The 20,316-nt window shown below is 37.0% G+C and overlaps 1 protein-coding gene and 1 non-coding gene across 32 annotated transcripts in view; one reads left to right on the top strand and one right to left on the bottom strand.

Annotated features, from left to right (window-relative positions):
- Positions 1-488: 488 nt before the first annotated feature.
- Positions 489-652, bottom strand: LOC118144730 (U1 spliceosomal RNA). The gene has a single exon (XR_004729469.1). It is a non-coding gene; the product is annotated as a U1 spliceosomal RNA (small nuclear RNA).
- Positions 653-2,521: 1,869 nt separating this feature from the next.
- The window catches only part of KCNC2 (potassium voltage-gated channel subfamily C member 2), a 169,129-nt gene continuing 151,334 nt past the window's right edge, over positions 2,522-20,316 (top strand). For all 31 annotated transcript variants that reach the window (XR_013522355.1, XR_013522354.1, XR_013522353.1 and 28 more), the window contains exons 1-2: positions 2,522-3,054; positions 4,257-4,962. Coding sequence is in view for 28 of the 31 variants with exons in the window: in XM_017976213.4 (XP_017831702.1) it covers positions 4,276-4,962 (687 nt within the window). In the remaining 3 variants the exon portion in view is untranslated. The remainder of the gene's footprint in view (positions 3,055-4,256; positions 4,963-20,316) is intronic.

The following is a 20,316-nucleotide window of genomic DNA, read 5'->3' as shown; positions in this document are numbered from 1 at the left end:
CCTGTTCTAGTGACAAGAAAAAAAATTAAAGAGACTGTATTTTATTCATTGCTTTGTGTAACAATTCTCCATTGACATGCCCATCTCATCCTTTTATCTTCCCACATTCTTATTTTCAAACTTATCTGACAGGTTCTCTAATTTCACATATAATCCTTTTTTGAATCACAAGAAAAGTCTGAGTTCTTCTAAAAGATGATCCTCCTGTCAATGTGATTATTTCTAGATAGCTTATATAATATAACCTTACACCCAAATTGATTCATTAGATCTTTGTCTTTCCATTTTTCTCCCCATGGGTACTTTGCATTATCTTTTCCTTTCCTTTTGTTTTCTCTGTAGTTGTCTCATAATACAACTAATATTATGAAACTGAAGGCTTTCATTATGGATTTCTGTCATCTGTATGAGTTATCTTTATATATATATATATATATATATATACATATATATATATATATTTTTTTTTAAATACAAAAAAAAAAAAACAGGGGAAAGCATGAATGCAGTCCCCCACTACCACAAATTATGCAGTCGAGTTTCCCACATTTGGGGAAATCGCAGGGGTCAGCACCTCTGGAGTGCAATGGATAAGCCTCACCCTGGGAAAACCACCTTTGTGATCACGGTATCTCCCCTGCCAGGTAAGTATACAAGTTATCTTTTTATAGTCTTGCAATTTCACGCATTTTCTCCACTTAAATTAAAAGGGAGTAATTTATGTGAAGTGTTTTACACATAGTATGATCTAAGTAAATATCTATTATTAAAAATGCTTCTGTTACTATTACAGTTGATAATTTATTCTAAAGCAAAATATGCTCCCCCTTTTCCCTACTGAATTTACATTCGGCAATATAAGACACCATCTAGACAATGGAAGAATGACTATTAGATGAATATACTCTTTCTTTGTAATATTTTTTTGGCAATTGAAATTTACTATCATTGTTATTTTTAGAAATACCTCAGTGATTGATAATTGTACAAAACTAAAATCATTTTCTTTACATTCAAGCCTTATGTATTTTGTGTGTGTTTGTAACTTAAATGCTGGGTCCATATAGTTGTTATTTACATTGTTGTTACACATTTACTGTCAAATTTTCAGTATTTTAAAAAATAAATGTATATATTAATACATATACATTTGCATTTATTTTGTAGACATCAATGACCTTCCAAAGAACTTTTAGTTCTCTACTTCATTTACCTATATAATGTGTCATAACACATAGGTGTTTTATTTGGTTATTTCACCTTTTACTACCTGTTTTACTACCCTATATATTGCTAAAATAACTCACAAGTCTTGCTCCTTCTAAACCATCGTATCAATATCAATACCTATTTATCAAAGAGATCTTCTTCCATGGAGGACCAGGTGTTTTCCCTACTGGGTGGACTTCAATCCTAACAAAGTATGCCTGTAGAATAGTGTCTGACTTCCTTCCTTGTCTTTCTTTCTATCTTTCTTTTTCCTTTCTTTCCTTCTGTCTTTCTTTCTTGGAATATGCACACAGATACACATGCACAAAAACACACACACATGTATGATTCAATTGGTGATGAGGCCTGTTATAGGTTGAATAGTGCCCCTTCTCCTAATAAAAGTTATATTGGAGTCTTAACCTTCAGTACCTCAGAATGTAACCTTAGATGGAGAGAGAGTCTTTATAGAGATAGTCAGGTTAAAATGGGGTCATTTAGGGTAGGCACTAATCTAACAGATGTTCTTATAAAAAGAGAACTTTTGGACACAGCAGCAGATATGCATGGAGAGAAAATAATCGGAAGACACAGGGAGAAGATGACCATCTACAAGCCAAGGAGGGAGGCCTGGAACAGATTCTTTCTCCACAATCCTCAGAAGCCAACCCTAATAACATCTGAATTTTGTATTTGCAACTGGAAGAACCATGAGACAATACATTTCTGCTGTTTAAGTCACCCAGTTTGTGATACTTTCTTAGGGCAGTTCTAGCAAACTAATACAAGGGGCAAAGAAAACTTGAGACAGGGTGGAATTGGCTTATTAGATAATTACTTGGATACTTGGGTATCTGTGGCTCTTCTCTTCAGGTTCAGACCAAAAAAAAAAAAAAAAAAACCTGGATCTTTTACTTTGTAAAGCATTATCTTCCTGGGATAAACTTCTAAAATTTGTTTTGCTTTAGATAACCATGGTGGGGTGGCTGGAGACCTACGTTTGATTTGAAAAAGCAAGGCAAGCTATGCATAAGATGTAAGAAAGAATATTCACTGTCACCTGTAAGTAGACCACTCTCTCCGGTCAGCTGTCAGTGAGAAAAAATAATGCCATTGGTCTTAGATTCTCTCACTTGTTAGGAGGGGTGGGGCATGGCGAGGGGTGGAGGGAGAGAGAGGGTGTGGAGAGTGGGGTGTAAATAAGGCAGGCAGAAGCTCCAGAGAGGGTGGAGACAGAGCTTCACGGAAGAAAAATATGTGAACCTGGTTGGTACAACAGAGCTTCTTCAGACCCACCCACCCACTCCATCCCGAGCTCTGTGCCTTGGGTGGCGGCGGGAGGTTGAAGGCGAGTGGTGCTGAAGGGACAGCTCCAGCAGTGGCTGATTTCGGGGGAGAAACAAAACGTGCAGACGGAATCCGAGCAGGGTGACTTCACCTTCAAGTGGTGAGCTCTCCTGACCTCCGGCCAGTCTCCGCTCCATTCACTGGCAGCCGATCTACCCGCTCCCAGTGGGGTCGGGCAGTGCCGGCTGGACCCGCCCCGAGCTCCATGGTTTGCCCAACCCTGCGCGATGGTGACTCTGGGCGCGGAGGTTGGCAACTGGCAAATCCGCAGATCACAGAATGAAGGCGGGGAGCGCGGCCGGCGGCCGGCGGGGGCTGTCTCCCCCACCCCAGCGCCCAGAGAAGCTGCTCAACCACCTGAATCCGGAAAACGCCAACAAGTAGTTTCTCGTTGGAGAAGGGCGGCTCAGCTGGGCGCCAAGGCTCAGTCCCGCTGCCCAGAGAACCTCGTCCACTCGGAAACCAAAGCAGAACCACTTTTCTCTGGGTCTCGTTAAGGTATCTGGAAATGGGGGTGAGGGTGGTGAAAGGGGCGATTTCCTGGAAAGGGCATGTTGACTCTGCAGGCAGGCATCCCCCAGCCTCCTTTCCGCAATAGGAATGTAGAGATGAAGCCCTGGGGAGAGGTGACTGGGAGGCTAGAAACAGGGACATTGTCAGCTCAGGGACCCAGGGGGTGTGCCTCCAAGCAGCTTTTCCCGGAGCTTCGCCCCTCCTAGAAAGCAAACCCCCCACCCTCCACCCCCTAAGGGATTTGTTTTTCTTGGGATGGGGGATGGGTGGCATGCATTGATCACTTTGGTTCTGAAAGATGGATCCTAATTAGTCATTTCCCAAGTAATATGAATATCAACAACAACAACAACAAAATTAATGTGAAAAGGAAATTGGATAAGGAAATAAGTCAGAGGTCTCCTAGGTGAAAAGCAACAGCAGAGATTTTTTTTTTTTAATCTGACTTCTGCGTTGTCTTTTTGCATGGTCTGTGAGCAAGTGTAGAGGTGAACCTAGAACAGGTTGCGCGGAGGGCACTGCCTGAGCGTTAGGGAGTAGCGAGGGGTCCGGGGTTGACCTAGGGTGGGTGTGGAATCGGGGGCTCTTCACTGGGTGGGGGAGGGTATGCTCTCACCCAACACTGCCAAGTTGCCTAAAAAAAAGAAAGAAAAAAAACCTCCCTGCCTTAGGGAATTGCATCCAGGCTAGGGGAAGGGGAGAAAGAGGAAGGTCTTGAAGAGTGGGAGTGAGAGGCCATCCAGGGGAGGAGGAGAGAATAGGGCAAAGGAGAGGGAGAAAGTAGGCTTAGAGGAAGATAGAGGGGGTTTGGAGAGGCAAAGAAGGCGTTAGGGGCTGGGAGCAGGTTGGACTTGAGAGGCAACAGAAAGGAGGAAGAGTGGAAGGTGAAAAGATGAAGGAGAAGAGATCAGCCTAAAACAGGAAGGCGTGAGGCAGGGGAAACGGTGTCATGAAAGGTCAGGAAAGACTTGGACTGCTAGCTCTGTAGTTCTCTGGAAACCTGGGAAAGGTGTGATGCAAGAGGCGGGGACAGCGCTGGACGCTGATTCCCTCCAGGGAGGGTCCTTTGCCCCACTCCTGTCTGCCAACCCTGCATCCCGGGACTCGCTCTGGGTTGGTGGTGGTGGTCATGGCGTGTTTTTGACGGCCCAGATCTTTAACTCGGCGCTGTGTTCGCCTTCCCCCAGTCATGTCTGAGTCACAGAGATGGGCAAGATCGAGAACAACGAGAGGGTGATCCTCAATGTCGGGGGCACCCGGCACGAAACCTACCGCAGCACCCTCAAGACTCTGCCTGGAACCCGTCTGGCCCTTCTCGCCTCCTCCGAGCCCCCGGGCGACTGCTTGACCACGGCGGGCGACAAGCTGCAGCCGTCGCCCCCTCCTCTGTCGCCGCCGCCGAGAGCGCCCCCGCTGTCCCCCGGGCCCGGCGGCTGCTTCGAGGGCGGCGCCGGCAACTGCAGTTCCCGCGGCTGCCGGGCCAGCGACCACCCCGGGGGCGGCCGCGAGTTCTTCTTCGACCGGCACCCGGGCGTCTTCGCCTATGTGCTCAACTACTACCGCACAGGCAAGCTGCACTGCCCCGCAGACGTGTGCGGGCCGCTCTTCGAGGAGGAGCTGGCCTTCTGGGGCATCGACGAGACCGACGTGGAGCCCTGCTGCTGGATGACCTACCGGCAGCACCGCGACGCCGAGGAGGCGCTGGACATCTTCGAGACCCCCGACCTCATCGGCGGCGACCCCGGCGACGACGAGGACCTGGCGGCCAAGAGGCTGGGCATCGAGGACGCAGCGGGGCTCGGGGGCCCCGATGGCAAATCTGGCCGCTGGAGGAGGCTGCAGCCCCGCATGTGGGCCCTCTTCGAAGACCCCTACTCCTCAAGAGCCGCCAGGGTAAGGCCAGAATCGACCCTTTCCCTGCTGTCTCAGCTTCTCCCAACTCCCTTCCCAACTTTCTGTTCCTTTCCACCCCAGGGCATCTGGGCTGTGGCGGGAGGGTAGAAGAGGTCGGGGCTTCCTAGCGATGCAGTCAGAGGCTCATCTCTTGCAGGGTAAAGCCAGGGACCCTGGCCACCATCCCCACCCACTCCCATCTTTCTCCTCCTCCTCTTCTCCCAATTCAGATTTACTTTAGCAGATGGGACCTAGAGGGCACATGCCGACTTCTCTGTGCACGTCTTCTGGACCTTGTCCTGAAATGGGTATGACAATTCATCTCGAGTTTCTCCCTCACTCCTTTGTTCTAACTTTTCCTTTAGCTCAGATCTCTCTTCTGGCCTCCTGGTCATCCATCGCTATTTGACATTTTCAGTGAGGCTCCTTCACATCTGACTCACCCAGAGCAGTGGCTCCAATTAAGGGTTGACTCTGAGGACAGAGGAAGGGGAAATGGAATATAGCTATGTGGCTGGGGAGGTGGACGGAGGAAACCTTTGCCAGGAGGTTTACTTTGTGAAGAGAATCTCCAGAACGTTTCTTGGGCCTGTCACTTTCCAAGGGAGAAGAATACTAGGATTGTCTGTTTCCGTGAGTTGACCAGAAAGCCCACATAGACATGGAATTTTGAACCTAGTGCCTTTCCCTTTGGGCTGTATCTCTGATCCTTACAGGTTAAACATGCATTAACCACTGTAAGGATCCTAGTTCTCTAAATCTGAGTAATTTAGATTGGAGCAAACTTTATTTTACTTTTAATATTGTGACTCCAGCCTCAGTGTTCCTTTTTGGCTTTTAGTTTAAATGACAGCTTAACTTTAATCCTTGATACTTTCAATTCTTTAAAATCTCATGAAGAGATTATAAAAGTAACCAATAATTCTTTCTCTTGTTGAAAGGAAATAAAAGACATATAAATAACCAAAAATTATACAGTATGTGAATGGTTTTTAATTATATGTGAGAACTAAATACTGTATTCAGTTAAATCTTTGCAACTGCATGTGTCTGATTTGCTTCGGATCCCCAGAAAAGACACCCCCTGGACAGAATGGGAGTTCTCCCAACTTTACTTTGGCTCTATCCTCATTATTTTCTTCCTCTGTATGTCAGAAGTGCCTGCATCTGAGAAGTTATGCAGCTATCTACTAACTTGTCAGAAGATGTGCTTCTGATAACACTTCGGAAGTCTGTGGATGTGTTTTGTTTTCAGTGTGAAATAAAATATGAAAGAGACGATTTAAAGCATTGCTGCTCTTTTGGGTTTGGTATTTAAACACATACATAAATTCTAGCATGCCTGCATACACGTATTTGAACATAGAATTAATAGCTTCAACTTGGAAATCTTTTTTTTTTCAGGCCATGCCATAAATTCAACAGAGTTGGCATTCAGGAAAAAAAACCCAAACCAACCAAAGAAAACACAAGTGCATATTTATTTAAATTAAAACACAGGCTCATGACCATTACATCTGTGCATCTGTGTTGTCTGGATTCCAGCTGAGTGTCATGGAGCTCTTTCCACTTGAGGGCTAAAAAAAAATCTGAATTTGTTTTCAGGCTCATCATGTGATTCCTTTTTCCAGATAATGTGCTACAAAAGGACAGAATGTTTTATTATTTTTCCTTATGACAACATAATACATTTTAACGTAAACCATATTGCATAGCAAACACTTTAAGGTGTTCAACTTTTATCATTGCCATGAAATTTGATTCTATAGATTACTGATGAGAACAAACCATTGACTTGAAAATTGTGTTTTAAAAAGTTTTACTCTGAGATTTCATTATAATAATCTTGAGGCTTTGATCTGCATCTGTTTTAGGTAAGAAAAGAATACACCAAAATAGAGATTAAAACAAGGTCAAAGAGCAAGTAGAAGCAGAATCATCTAAGAATCATAGACCTGAAAAATTTATTTGAGGTCATGTTTGATTAAGACCCTTTATATTGTAGATGAGGAAAATGAAGACTGCAGATGCTAAGTGATGGCCAAGGTCACACATCAAGTTAACAGCAAAGCCAAAATTATCCCGGAGGTCTCACGACACTCTCCTCAGGCCCTTTCTACCAAAACTACTGATTATAACTGGACTGGATTGTGAAATCTCTGCAGATCTAATTGCTCTTGAGATTTAATGTGGCATAAGACATTTACTGGAATCCTAACTTCGACAGATCATCTATGACTTTTAAAATATATGTATTCCAGGACTTTGGCTCCTAGAATTCTTACCCTTTACCACCCAAGAGTAGAATAAAAATATGGGACTTGAATTAACTTCTTAAAAGAATCCTGTTTGAACTTTTCATTTTTATTGACCAGTCAGTGTTTAATGTTTGGCTTTCTTTTGTGGGCCTTGTCTTCAGGGAAATCCCTTTTCAAATTACTAGGGGATGGCTAAAAAAGTAGCCAGAAGTCACCATTCTATTTAAAAGTGATTTAATATTTTTACCTGAGCACTTTAGTTAAGATGATAACCTGACTTAATGTTATCTGACTAGTTTGAAAGATAGAATTATACGTGGAGGCCACAGGTTGAAATTATATTTTGTATGGACACGATTCTAGAAAACATGAAACAATTATCAAGTGGTTTGCTTCAGCTGTCTTATTATCATGAGTCTTATTCTTAATAGAAGTATTTAAACTTTTACAAACACTCTTTTTAACATTAGTTCATCTTTTATTGAAATATTTGACATGAAAAATTTTAACTCTCTGAATTCTTTTGAAGTCATTATACCTGTTTCACCATTTTCTTTTTTCTTAAATATTGAAAAGATTGGATCAGTTATATAATAGATGTGTTTTGTTTGTAACTTTTATTATCTAAATGACAGACAAAAACAGCAGTGATAGGAATAGAATAATTAACTGAATTTTGCAATATTGTATTTTTGCCTTTCATTTTGGTTGGCATGTCCCTCTCCTCTATGATTTTTAATTTATGAAGTGAATACATATTTGAGGGGTCTAAATTGTTCTCTTTCATTTGGTAAATAAGTTTATATTTTATACATTTAAATTCTTATACTTAACAATAGTATTCAAAAATAGAAATTTATAAAAATTCAAATATAAGTTGTCATGGAAACCTGTTGTGGAGAAAATAAGTTCAGGAAAAACAAGAGAGGTTATTTTGTTGATGCTAGTGAGTGATATTTGCAAATAGTGAAAAAAGGGATGCATAAATATATATGTAGAAATGTAATTGCACTGTATATTTTCAATTTAATATGTAAGTGTTAGGGAAAAACTAAAGCTTGTATGTGCTTTCCTTTGAAGAATGTATCATAAGTAAGAGGACAGTCACAAGGCAGAAACTCCTTGACAGAGTTTCTAGATTTTTAGAAGTTTTTAAAAAATCACATAATGACAAAATACTAAAATAGAACATTTTGAAGAATCTATTTGCAATATTAAAGAGCTGAGAGCAGTTACAAGTTTCTCTTTCTGTTCTTTTCACTTATATTTTCATTGCTTAAGAGAGATGATTGAATTCAGCTCTGTTTTAGAGTGTTGACTCTTCTTGGTGATTTATGCATATCTTTGATTACCAGGTAGATCTTTTGTTTTTTACTTTTGAAGCACATTTTAGAAAAGAAAAAACAAAAAAATAATAACTGTCATGGAACTCCACTTAAGATGCTGGCTTTTTGGTGTGTGGCTAGATGTTTCACATACATTCCCCCAACCTTTATCTCATTTACCATTATTGAGATAATTGTATCTCATATATAATCCTTCTCAATTATAAGTGGATTGTGATAGTGAATCTATCATTTTTTAAATCTTAAAAATATTTACTTGATTAGCATTATAGATTATTTCCACAGCATTACTAAAACATACTCATTAGAAGCTATTAAAATTGAAATGTTAATTTCTAGCATTAGAATCAAATTTGCAAATATTTTATTTACTTTGTATGAGCCACTCTTTTCTCTTCTCCAAGCCACAAAACAAAACAAGAAAGAAATAATCTAAATAAATATTTGCTGGTATTAAATGTAGCAGTTTATTTTTAAAAATTATAATAAGGTATAGAAAGAATTTGAATCATATATTACGATTAAAGGAAGAAAATATATTAATTCTTATTTTGCAAGTGTGGTTCTAATTAAAAGAATTAAGGGTTAAATATAACTTATTCATAAAATATTGTCAATTATTAAAATTTTAGAAAGCTCATTTATTTGATGAATATTGATTATGCTGTCACTGTAGACTGGAAACTATGAAAAGTACTGGAAATGTATGAAGAAGATATAGTTCTTTGCCCTCAATGAGCTCACCTCTCTATTTATAATAAAATGTTTCCTAAAGGCATTATATATTAAATTACAAAATTAAGATTATAGCAAACAAAATTCTAGAGATGTTAAAAATGAATTTCCCTCAAAAAAAAAAAGACTCACATGGGAATATTGACTGACACATGAAGTAAAATGTTCCTTTTAAGAATGATAATGTTAAGATATTATTAAAATTATTTTATTACAAAATATTAGGCCTTTTATTCTTTATTTTTCTGTTTTCACAATGACTTGCAGGCTCTCTCCCTACAATATAATGAAGACAGTATTTATACCCAACAACAGTTTGAACTATTTGGGGGTGTGGCCAAGTTTCTTCATTATTTCCATTTAATTACAAGTCATAGCCGACCACAACGTGGCCAACATGGGTCAACCCAAACTTCATATTCCTTAAAAGAGTCTGCTATAATAGTCTAGTGTGTTTGCACTTGCCATCTAAGGATTTACGTGTCTTTTGACCTTTCCAGGGTCACTAGTTAAAAGACTTATAAATACATTTAATTTTATGCTTATATTCTGGGCATTGGATAGAATCAGAGAGTTCCTGATTTAACAGATTACTAAAAGAATCAAGTAAATTTAGTTGCCAATTAAATATACATACTAGTGATATAAATATGAGGTGACCTGATTTATGTCTGGACATGAGGTGTGCAAAAAAGTTAATGTAGTTGGATAGATTAGGTGTAACCTTTTTCTGTAATATTTTGCTAAGAGCTTATTTGTAGACCTGAGTTGACAAAATTAAAGACAAGGAAAGCTTTTATGTTTGTCAAGAAGCTCATTTTCAAAGTGACTGAAAAGGAAGGTATAGATCAACCTTTTTGTAGAAAATGTTTATCATTACCATCAATTTTTACTACTATGAATAAAGTAAATGTGACGTTAAAATCTTCTATTCTTTGAACTTCCAAGTCATATATTCTTTTTATTGTGGGAACCTTTATAAATGTGTCTAAATAAAATAGAAAAGGGCATTAAAGATAAATACAGATCTGTAGGAGAAAATATATAGTGGCAAAATAGTCTAAAAACAGCTGTCAATATATTCCATAAACTTAATTTAATTCTGGTTGAAATATGAAGGGCTTTTTTTAAAGAAGAGCAGTCAGGATACTTCTTTTAAGACAGAAAAGCACTGCTTTTTTGCTTTCCATGTAGATTGAAGGATGGCAATAATCTTAATACTGTGTAGTCAGTATTTTCACAGAGGAGGACTGGATATTACATGGAAAAAGAATTGAAAAATGCCTAAATTGGGACCTATCAGACCCTACACTTCAACCCTGATTTCAACACCAGTTGTGTGACTTTGGAGAATTTACTTCATCCTCCAAATCTTGATTCCCTTTACATTATTCTGAAAAGTAAAATCCAAACATTGGGATGACACATTGGACTAGATAGTATCTGACCTTCTTTTCAGCTCTAAAATTTTGAGGTCTGTAGGATAATTATTGCTAAAGATTCTGGGGGAGGGAGGAAGGAACATGTTTGTGCACATTCTGATTGCACTCCAAGGACCATCACAGTAATAAGGTAAACCAGAATCTGGTTTGGTTTTTTTTTTAAATTTTCATTTGTAACTTTCTGCCCTTTTTTTCCCCTACAGCTGTTGGGTAGCTACTGCTGTGGTTACCATAGAAACAGGTTAGCTCCCAGCTTCCTGTTTCCATTGAAAACAGCTTTCTCTCAACCACATATTGATCTCAGGAAATCATTTTGCTGTGGCTCTGGCATAAGACTCATGAAGATGATCAGCTCTGTCATTTCCTAGGTCTAAGATTCAGTGCAAGTGTATATCCATCCACCTGCAAGGGTAACCGATTAGATAATCTCAGTTTTATTTTCACTTGAAAAGTATCTTGTCAACAACACTATGTTTTTCCCCTTTTCATATTTCATATAGAAGGAAAGTCTTATTCTCTTGAGGACTTACACTATGCCTAACACATTTAAGTGTTTATAAAATAGGATCAAATTATTCAATTCTAATCTCTTCAATGACCCATTGTATCAGAATAAACATAGAAAATAGTGTGCTGCCTAGTATAAGTTAAAATTATATTTTGTTCATAACGTTCATTAAGATATATTTTAATGTGCTCCATAATGAAGAGATTTTTTTAAATGAATTTGCATGTATAGTGCATAGTGCTCCAGATTTCTCTTTTGAGAAAATCATTGTTCTATTTCAGGGTATACATAGATACATAAAAAGAATATATATTCACTGTTATAATACAGATACATACTCAGGGAATATGTTTGTAAAATTTGTATGTAGGTAAGAGATGGAATAGACTTGTGGGAATATGGCTTAAAGTTTTGATTGAGAAGTGCATATGTGTGCATGTTATTATATGTGTCCAAAATATATACTATTATCAGTGAAATTTGTGAAGAAATATATGATAGACTTCTGGTGTTTATGCTGATTAAAATAGGAAGAAAATTGACAATCATCTCGCACAACTGTCTCAATTCACAGAGAAAACAATTGACATGTTTCAGCCATGACAAGGTAGTGGCAATGGCAGGGCTAGCATTTAGATCTTGTGATTTCTGATTAAGTGTACATTCTATTCAATTTTGATTGCTTAGTTTATACTGTTACATTTAACACCAAATGCACAAATTTTTGCTGTTGGTAGAAGCAGCAGGCCTGTGAGGAAGGATCAGCTCTGACCCCTTCCATGTCTTATTGTTCAACAATATCAGAAATTTGTCATTATTTTAGGGATTTGCCTTATTTTCAGGATTCCCCTCCAGTTGCAGCCTTCCATTCCTGCCTTCTCCACTAGTTTTACATCTTACTGTCTCACTTCCTTTAAAGCCTTAAAACTAGCCTGCTTATGTACTTAACTACCCCCTACTTTTTTTCCCTTCAGTTCATAACACCTATGAGAAGATCTGCAGAAGCCTACCTCCCAAGCTGAGCCAGGAGATATTTATATAATTAAGAAATGATGCTTATTGTTCCTTTGACCCTTTTGTGTATATGTCTTTTGTAACATGTTTTTCTACTCTTATTTTATTTATTTTTAATGCAACACTGGTTCAACCTATTGGTAATAGAACATCATCTTTTCAAATGTAATTAACCAAGTCATGGTGGGTTTTCCCAGGAATAACTGGTGAATTGAAGAGAAAAGTGTTTAGAGCTATTGGAGATCTGCAAAAGAGGTTAAATGTTGTAAGGTCAGTAAACCTTACATTTTGCCATTCTTCAACAATATCTGACTGTGCTGTACGTATCTTTAACAATTATAACAAAGTCCAAGATAGTCTTTCTTGACAGGTTTTTCTAGAATTTAGTCTTAGCAGTGAAAGGTGTTTTCCTTTTATTTGTCTCTGTGATCAGAAACCTAGATAGAAAAAATATTTAATTTTTGGTTTCATAAATTCTCTTATTTTATACCAATATTTTATCCAGAATTTTAAAATTGTTTAGTAAATAATAAAATGCAGAGACATCTTTTATAAAAAATAGTAATTTAAAATAATACTGTCCATATATTCAAATAATATTAATTAACTTTAAATCTAAGATTACATGATTATAAATTATGTTTAAGTAAAAACTATTTGAACAAACATAAATTTATGTTTTTGAGGGTTTTGTCACTTTGGGCTCCATGTGAGGGCCAGACATTATTCAGAATTTATGTAAAATTTGTGTCTATGTTTGCAAATTATAGAATAGAAATTCAGATATGGAGTTGTTCTTTTGATACTTTTAATTTTATTGACTTAGGATAAAATGCTATTTGCTAACAATGAATATTGTATAATAATTGTACCAGAAATGATGGCTTAATAATCATTGAAGTAACAAGCTTCCTTACTGATGCTGATGTGTTAATTTTTAGATAAAAGTAATAAAACTGGTATTTAGGAAAACATAACAATACGGTTATCACAGTTCAAATTATCATTTAAGTTGTTCTGCTTGTCTCTTTTAGGGCTCTTCTGGAAGCAATGAGAGGAATATTATGAAAGTTACTAGAATGCCCTTAATGCAACCAAATAGACTAAGTAGGAACAGACAGAATGGAACCTTAACTGGCCCTTGTCTTCTTTACAAACAGAATTGAAAATAGTAGTTCTCTTTAATTTTTAAAATCGATTAGAACACTATAAGTAGGCAGGAGTGAACCTGTCACAGTCATCTAAAATAATTAGTGAATGCATCAAAGTTGAGCAACTTTCATATTTGTATCATTTATATGCTATATGCTTATGCTTAATTCCCAGGCACATAATGTTGACTGTAATTTGATACTTAGAGTACAGTGCTAGAATATAGAATTTAAGCAAACTAATATAATAAAAAATATTTTAATGTATTATTAAGCTTTAATAACATTTAAAAATTATTAGACTTGATGGAAAAGCAGAGTTACTGTAATTAATTTTCTCATTTTTTTCTATAAATTTACTGTTTAATTCTTAGTTGTATGCACATGCTATCAGTTGCTAGATTTTTTTTAATTTAATGATTGTTTAAAAAATTGGTTTCTTTTTCAATTTGTACATCATTGATTTAATTCATATTTGATTGATCCATCTTAGGTGATTTCTTAGTAATATTTGTTTTTTAGGAGTAAGTGCAGTTGTCAGAGTACTCGACACTGTGCTTCAGTGCTGGGTTTCTTTATCAATAGGCTTGTGTTTCCTCCACTTTGGCCTGTATTGATTGGATGATAAAGTAGCACATTGTTGTCAAGATTTGTACATTTTTCCTTTAACTACACAAACTGGGAGACAACAAAGCATCAAAGTTTCTAATGCTTTTGAATCTCTCAGTTGATAACTATTGAACTTCAGCTGTTGGCCAGAACTAGGTTATGTTCCAAGAATGCAAAATGGATTAAAATTTGACACTTGCCTTCAAGACACTTGTATTCAGTAGGAAAAGAAGAACTATAAATTCACAATTATAGTCCATTAAGTGATATAGTAAAGACATCGATCTAGTATAGACACACAGGTTAGGGGGGAAGCAAGTCTCCTATACAAAGAGATGACTTTTGGTTAACTCCCAGAAGATAAGTAGGCTTAAGAAGAAGATAAGTAGGGTAAGGTTAATGAAATAGTGAGCAAACATGAAGGCTTAACAGGGAATATTACATCATGTAACATTGAATAATAAAAAGACCTGAAGGCATGAAACATGGCAAAACCGAAGAACAGGCTTGAAAGAACAGGGAGGGTGGACATTGGGAAGGAGGGGACCACTGGGCTTATATATAAGATATCCTGCTTAGATGTAAGACTCTCAGTCCAGGACAGCAGTGGATACTGTTTTTTCAGTTTACTTAAAATTTGCAATTCATAAATTTAGATGTGTCTCTGAATCACCTAAGATGATGACTACAATTGTACATATCAGGTCTCATCCAGAGATCCTAATTCAGTGGGATGTGGGTAAGATTCAGATCAGGTGAATGTGTTTTGAGTTGTATTAGGCTACTAGCTCAGTATGTAACAGTACTGTGCTATGGTTGCAGAAAAAACAAATACAATTTTAAAATGAATTAAGAGAACAATCATATTTCTCAAAGTTACTCAGGGTTCAGTTGGATGTTAACAGGTGTTGTTTCTCAAAAGAGTTTCTGGATGGATGAATTTGGTAAAAAGTTACAAATAAAGTTATATAGTTTTTTTAATAGCATGTTTTCTTAGAGTCAAGAAGTTGAATAACTGGCTGACTTCTGACAGTTGATTTTAAGATGGAAGTGAATTAATGATTAGTGTTAAGGGTTTGACTGAATATGCTAAATATGAATTCTGACTCCACCACTTGCTTGCTGTTTTTCCTTCAGGGAATTCTCTAAGCCTCCCTTTTCTCATTTGGACCAGGGAGAAAATAATAGTGTTTGAATCAGTAGATTGCTATGAGGAAAGACTGAGCATATTTATGTTCAGAATCGAGGCTTGATTCTAGAAATGTTGTATTACTCTTAACATTCCTTGAGGCAAGCATTGCTCATTTCTGGAGGTGAAGTGGTCATAGTGGCCTACTTTAAGAAGGCTTTCTGGCATTAAGAATGTTCAAGAAGAAATAAGTTGTCTCTCCCTGAGATCTTTCATGTGGATTCTAAATGACTATCTATCTGGGTAGCTGTAGAAGTAATTATTTCACTTATGTTTAAATGGTAATTAATTAAAATAATATCTAATATATATATTATAAGTCAGGCATATTGCAAGTGACAAGGTGAAGGCATATTCCCAGCCCTGAACACACTTGTAGTCTATTGCAAGAAAACAACCAAAGGATGATGATAGTGCAATGTCATAATATCTGCAGTAGAAGTGAGCATAGGGTGATTTGGAGGTTAACACAGCCTTGCTAGCATTGGAAAAATCTTCCTAGAGGAAAATACATCTGTGTTGATACCACAGGTTGAAGAGGAGATAGATTTTTTTCAGACAGTGGGAAGGGCCTACATAGTTTCAATAGGAAAGGAAGGCATGGACTGTTTGTCCTGTTTGAGATACTGTGAGTAACTGAATACCACTGTAGCACTGAGCAAAAGGTGGTGAGGCACACCAGGAGACAGACCCTGAGGTTGGCTGGGAATGCTTGGTAAATTCTCTTGAGACATTCTGATCTTTCTCTGCTGGTAATGGAGAGATTTTGAAGGATTTTAAGAGCAGTGGCAGAGAGATTTGTAATTGAGAATATCATTCTGAAGCCTTTGTAGCTGAAGAGGGGATTGGGTTGGAGAGGGTAAGTGTAAGTTTTTCAGAAGGGCCACGGTTTCGCGTGTTATTGAAGTAACACAGGTGGTAGGAGACAACAGTGAATCTTGAAATAAGGTAGTGGCAGGAGGAATGAAGTAAAATGGTAAAATGGACACAGTTGAAGAGGAGTTTTGATTAATTAGGTAGGAGTGAATAAGGCAACAAATAAAGTCAAGAATATTCCCTTAGTTTCTGTTTGGAATATGGGACAAGAGAAACTTTATGACTTCTTTCTCATTCAAGATTGACTGGTTATGATTTGAGAATCTGGCTCATGAGTAGTTAGTTATTTTTCACAAGATTTAACACTATAATATTTGGTATCATATTTTGTGAGTTTTTTCCTTTTATATTTCTGTATAAACTACCTAATTATAGAAGGCTACTTCATAGGTTTTATAGTTATGAAATTAGATGCTAAGTATGTCAGTTAAGATTTTTGGTTAGTGTAATTCACCACCATAACAAGATAGTGAGATAAGCAGTGCTCTGTACAAGAAATACAGGCCGAAGTCAGGTGTGGTGGCTCACAACTGCAATCCCAGCACTTTGGTAGGCTGAGGCGGGTGGATTACGACGTCAGGAGATTGAGACCATACTGGCTAACACAGTGAAATCCATTCTCTACTAAAAATACAAAAAAATATCAGCCAGGCATGGTGGCAGGCATCTGTAGTCCCAGCTACTCCAGAGGCTGAGGAGGTAGAATCACTTGAACCTGGGATTCGGAGGTTGCAGTGAGCTGAGATCGTGCCACTGCACTCCAGCCTGGGTGACAGACTGAGACTGCATCTCAAAAAAGAAAAAAAAAAAAAAGGAAATACAGGCCTTACATTGCTATTACTTTATTTAATGCCCAAGAAAGTAATATTAGTTTTTGCATGCTTTCTATGAAACAGAACTACCTGTTCCATATAGAAGTCCATGTGGATTCCAAAGCTAGAAATGTGAATTGAACTAGGATTAAAGGAAATTGAAAATGTGATTCTGAAGTTCAAAACCCTCCTTGGAAAATTGCTTTACATAAAACTCACTGTAGAAAAGTAGAGGAAAGAGCAAAGGTAGTGAAGAAGAAAAACAAAAATGGAAACGGGTATTAGAGTTAAAGTAGGAAGATGTGACTTTGGAAACAAGGTGGGGTCCTTCCTTCTAAAGCACAAAATACCACATATTTTCTTGTTTTAAAAAACCTTATCTGTTTTCTTCGACTGCATACTAAGATTCATATTCCATAGCGTGGGTCTTCATAATCTTGTTACTATCTATGCTCCTAGTCATTTTCCTTATAACTCCACTGCCAAAAGTATAGTTATCTTCAAACCACAGTTTTTGCCATTCCTGGATATAAGACATGTATTCTCTAGTTATCAAATATTATTTAACACCTCCTCCAAAGCTGTTAGTTTCTTCTCTGAGTTTCCACATAGCTTTATAGACATTGTATAACATAACTCTGTTAATTTTCTAGGTTTCCATAACAAATCACCATAACCAAATGACTTCAAAGGGTGACTTAAGACAACAGACACTTATCTTCTTACCGTTTTGGAGGCTAGAAGTTAGTTTGGCGGGATTGGTTTCTTCCTTTGTTTCTAAAGGTAATCTGTTCCATGACTCACTGCTAGCTTCTTGGTGTTTCTTTGTTTCTTTCCTAGTTGTAGACGTCTCTCCATCTTCACATGAAGATCCCCTTCCCCTGTCCCCACCCTGCCCTCAGTGTGTGGGTCTGTTTCATCTTCTTATCTCTTTGTATATGCAAAGATTTTATTTTATTTTATTTTATTTTATTTTATTTATTTTAACCTCAAATTCTGAGGTTAGGGGTAGGCATGAATTTTGAGGGACACTATTCAACCCAGTACCCTGATTTTTCCATTTTGAAAACACACTTGCAATATTCAGGAAATCTTTATTTTCTGGTTACTCTTTTTTTTTCGAATCCGTATGTTGTAACTTAATGAATATGATGTCTTTGTGAATCTTTCTGAAGATACTGTTTAGAGTTTTTTCTAAATTTTATTTTGTTTCTGGTATTAACTGTAGTCCCTCTAGGGAATTTCTTTTTCATTTGTTCATCTTGGTTGCTGCATTTTATACTATTGATTCTCTTCAGATATCTTTTCCTCTGAAAGAGAGTTAAGTGAATATAGTGTGTTGTGGGTAGATTGGCAGGATCGTGCAGAACATGGGATTCCATTTAGGGTGGGTGAGTAGGAGCAGGTGGGCAAATTCGGGTCCTGTGGAGGTCTAAAAAGGGAAGTTTTATTTGGAGATAGAGCTTTAGAGTATTTTGGTCAATATAGGGTTATCTTTCCTTTTTCTTTTTCTCCATGCATTTTGAGGAAATATGAAGGTACCTTAGAGTTTGCTCCACTTTTCTTTATCACACCAACATACCTAATTTAGAACTGTCTTCTCTTCTGTTGATTCCCTACTCTATTTATAGAGTTGTTCTTGCTAGCTGTATTCTAAGGGCAAATTCTATAGCCAGGCACTGAAAGAAATTCCAGATCTTCTGAGCGGTTGTCCCATAGCCAGCTCCCTCTCCTAGAACATGCTACTTCTGAATTTGAGGTTCTTCTGGATTTCCTTGGAAAGAAAAGGACCAACCCTAAGGAATGCTCTTTCCTGTACCATTCTATTTGCTTTATATCTCAGTATTCTGGTCTAATAATAGGAACTTTTCCTGTTTTGCATCCCTGTGATATTTTTTCCCATTTTAAATAAAATTTGAGTAAGAAGATAAGATTACTATCTTCAACTAGAGTTTGATTACATGTGTATAGGCCTTTTGTTTATACTACCTATAAACTTGTGTATAGAAACACAATTTAATTTTTGTTGTTGTTACCCAGAGTTATGAACAGTATCTGGTTATTTTCTCAGTAGGTTTTAAAAAAATTGTAGATATTTATAGGGTACAATGTGATACTTTAATATACGTTTACAATGTAAAGTGATTAAATCTGGCTAATGAATAAATTTCTCACCTCACATACTTTTTTGTGGTGAAAATGCTTAAAATATACTCTTTTTGAAATAGTAGTTTTGAAATATATAATGCATTATTATTTATTATATTACCATTTTGGGCAATAGATTACTAAAGCTTAGCTCTTTATCACCATCTGAATAATTCCATGATTTTCCTTGCTTACAAGGATGCATTTCTCTGTGATTCTTTCCCACAAAGACAGTGTTTCTTCTTTTCTTTGAACTCATCTTCTTTTCCCACTTTTTAATTTATTCTGGTCCCCAAACAACATATACAAGCCTACTGAGAAAATTAGAAGCCTAGGCATAATGTGTGATTTTATCATTGCCACAAGAAGCTTTTCAGACTAACAGTACAAGAAAAATTCTTGAAAAGGATCACTCAGACAACAGTGACACTTAATTTGTTATCTCCCCACTGAGAATACATTTGTAAGAACCACGGACTTTGATGGCTTAACAAATGTCTCTGAGTCTCCATAGAAAGTACACCATTAAGTCAGAATAATATTTACTTATTAGTGTACTTTAAATTTTTACACAGAAACATCGCCAGTGGGACGAAATACCAAGTCCCCATTATGTAGAGAAGCATCCAACTAACAATAATAGATAGCACTGACTGTCCTGCTAATTACAGGGAAAGGAGGTCTTCACGGAAGGATGCTGTGTCCTAGGAAAAGATGCTGAAGAATGAATGTTGCAGCAGCAAGAAAATTAGACAAAGATCGCAGGAAAAAAAAAAAGAATTCCTATTTATCACACTGTTGTTATTCTGTTACATTTAATAAATTAGAAATATCCAAAAGTAAATTTTTTCACATTCTATCTAAAACATACTTTATCAAAAACATGCTGTAAAGACTATTACATGTAAAACCAAATTATGCCCAGATAGTCCATCTGAGATGTGGTAAACAGGAAGACTGAGAAAGGTTTTTAAAGAAGCATAGGTACATTATAGCAGTCAAGTACATAGACGGAATGAAAAAAGTCTTCATTTGTAATATTATAGAGATCAGGTAAAACTATATTGTTTTAGGAAACACCGTTGTGAGATCATAGATGAAATTAATTTATGAAACAAATTATAGTATTCAAAACAAAGTATTAGAATAAATTTGTGGTTTGAAGATGAGGTGTTTTCGTAATTAAATTATTTATTTTTAAAACCAAAGGTTTTCTTAGATCACAAATTTAAATATTCTTACAATGGAAAACTTAGCTTACTTTAT

Source organism: Callithrix jacchus, chromosome 9 (assembly GCF_049354715.1).
Source record: "Callithrix jacchus isolate 240 chromosome 9, calJac240_pri, whole genome shotgun sequence".
NCBI classification, from domain to species: domain Eukaryota; kingdom Metazoa; phylum Chordata; class Mammalia; order Primates; family Cebidae; genus Callithrix; species Callithrix jacchus.
This window is presented reverse-complemented; position numbering and strand designations above follow the sequence as displayed.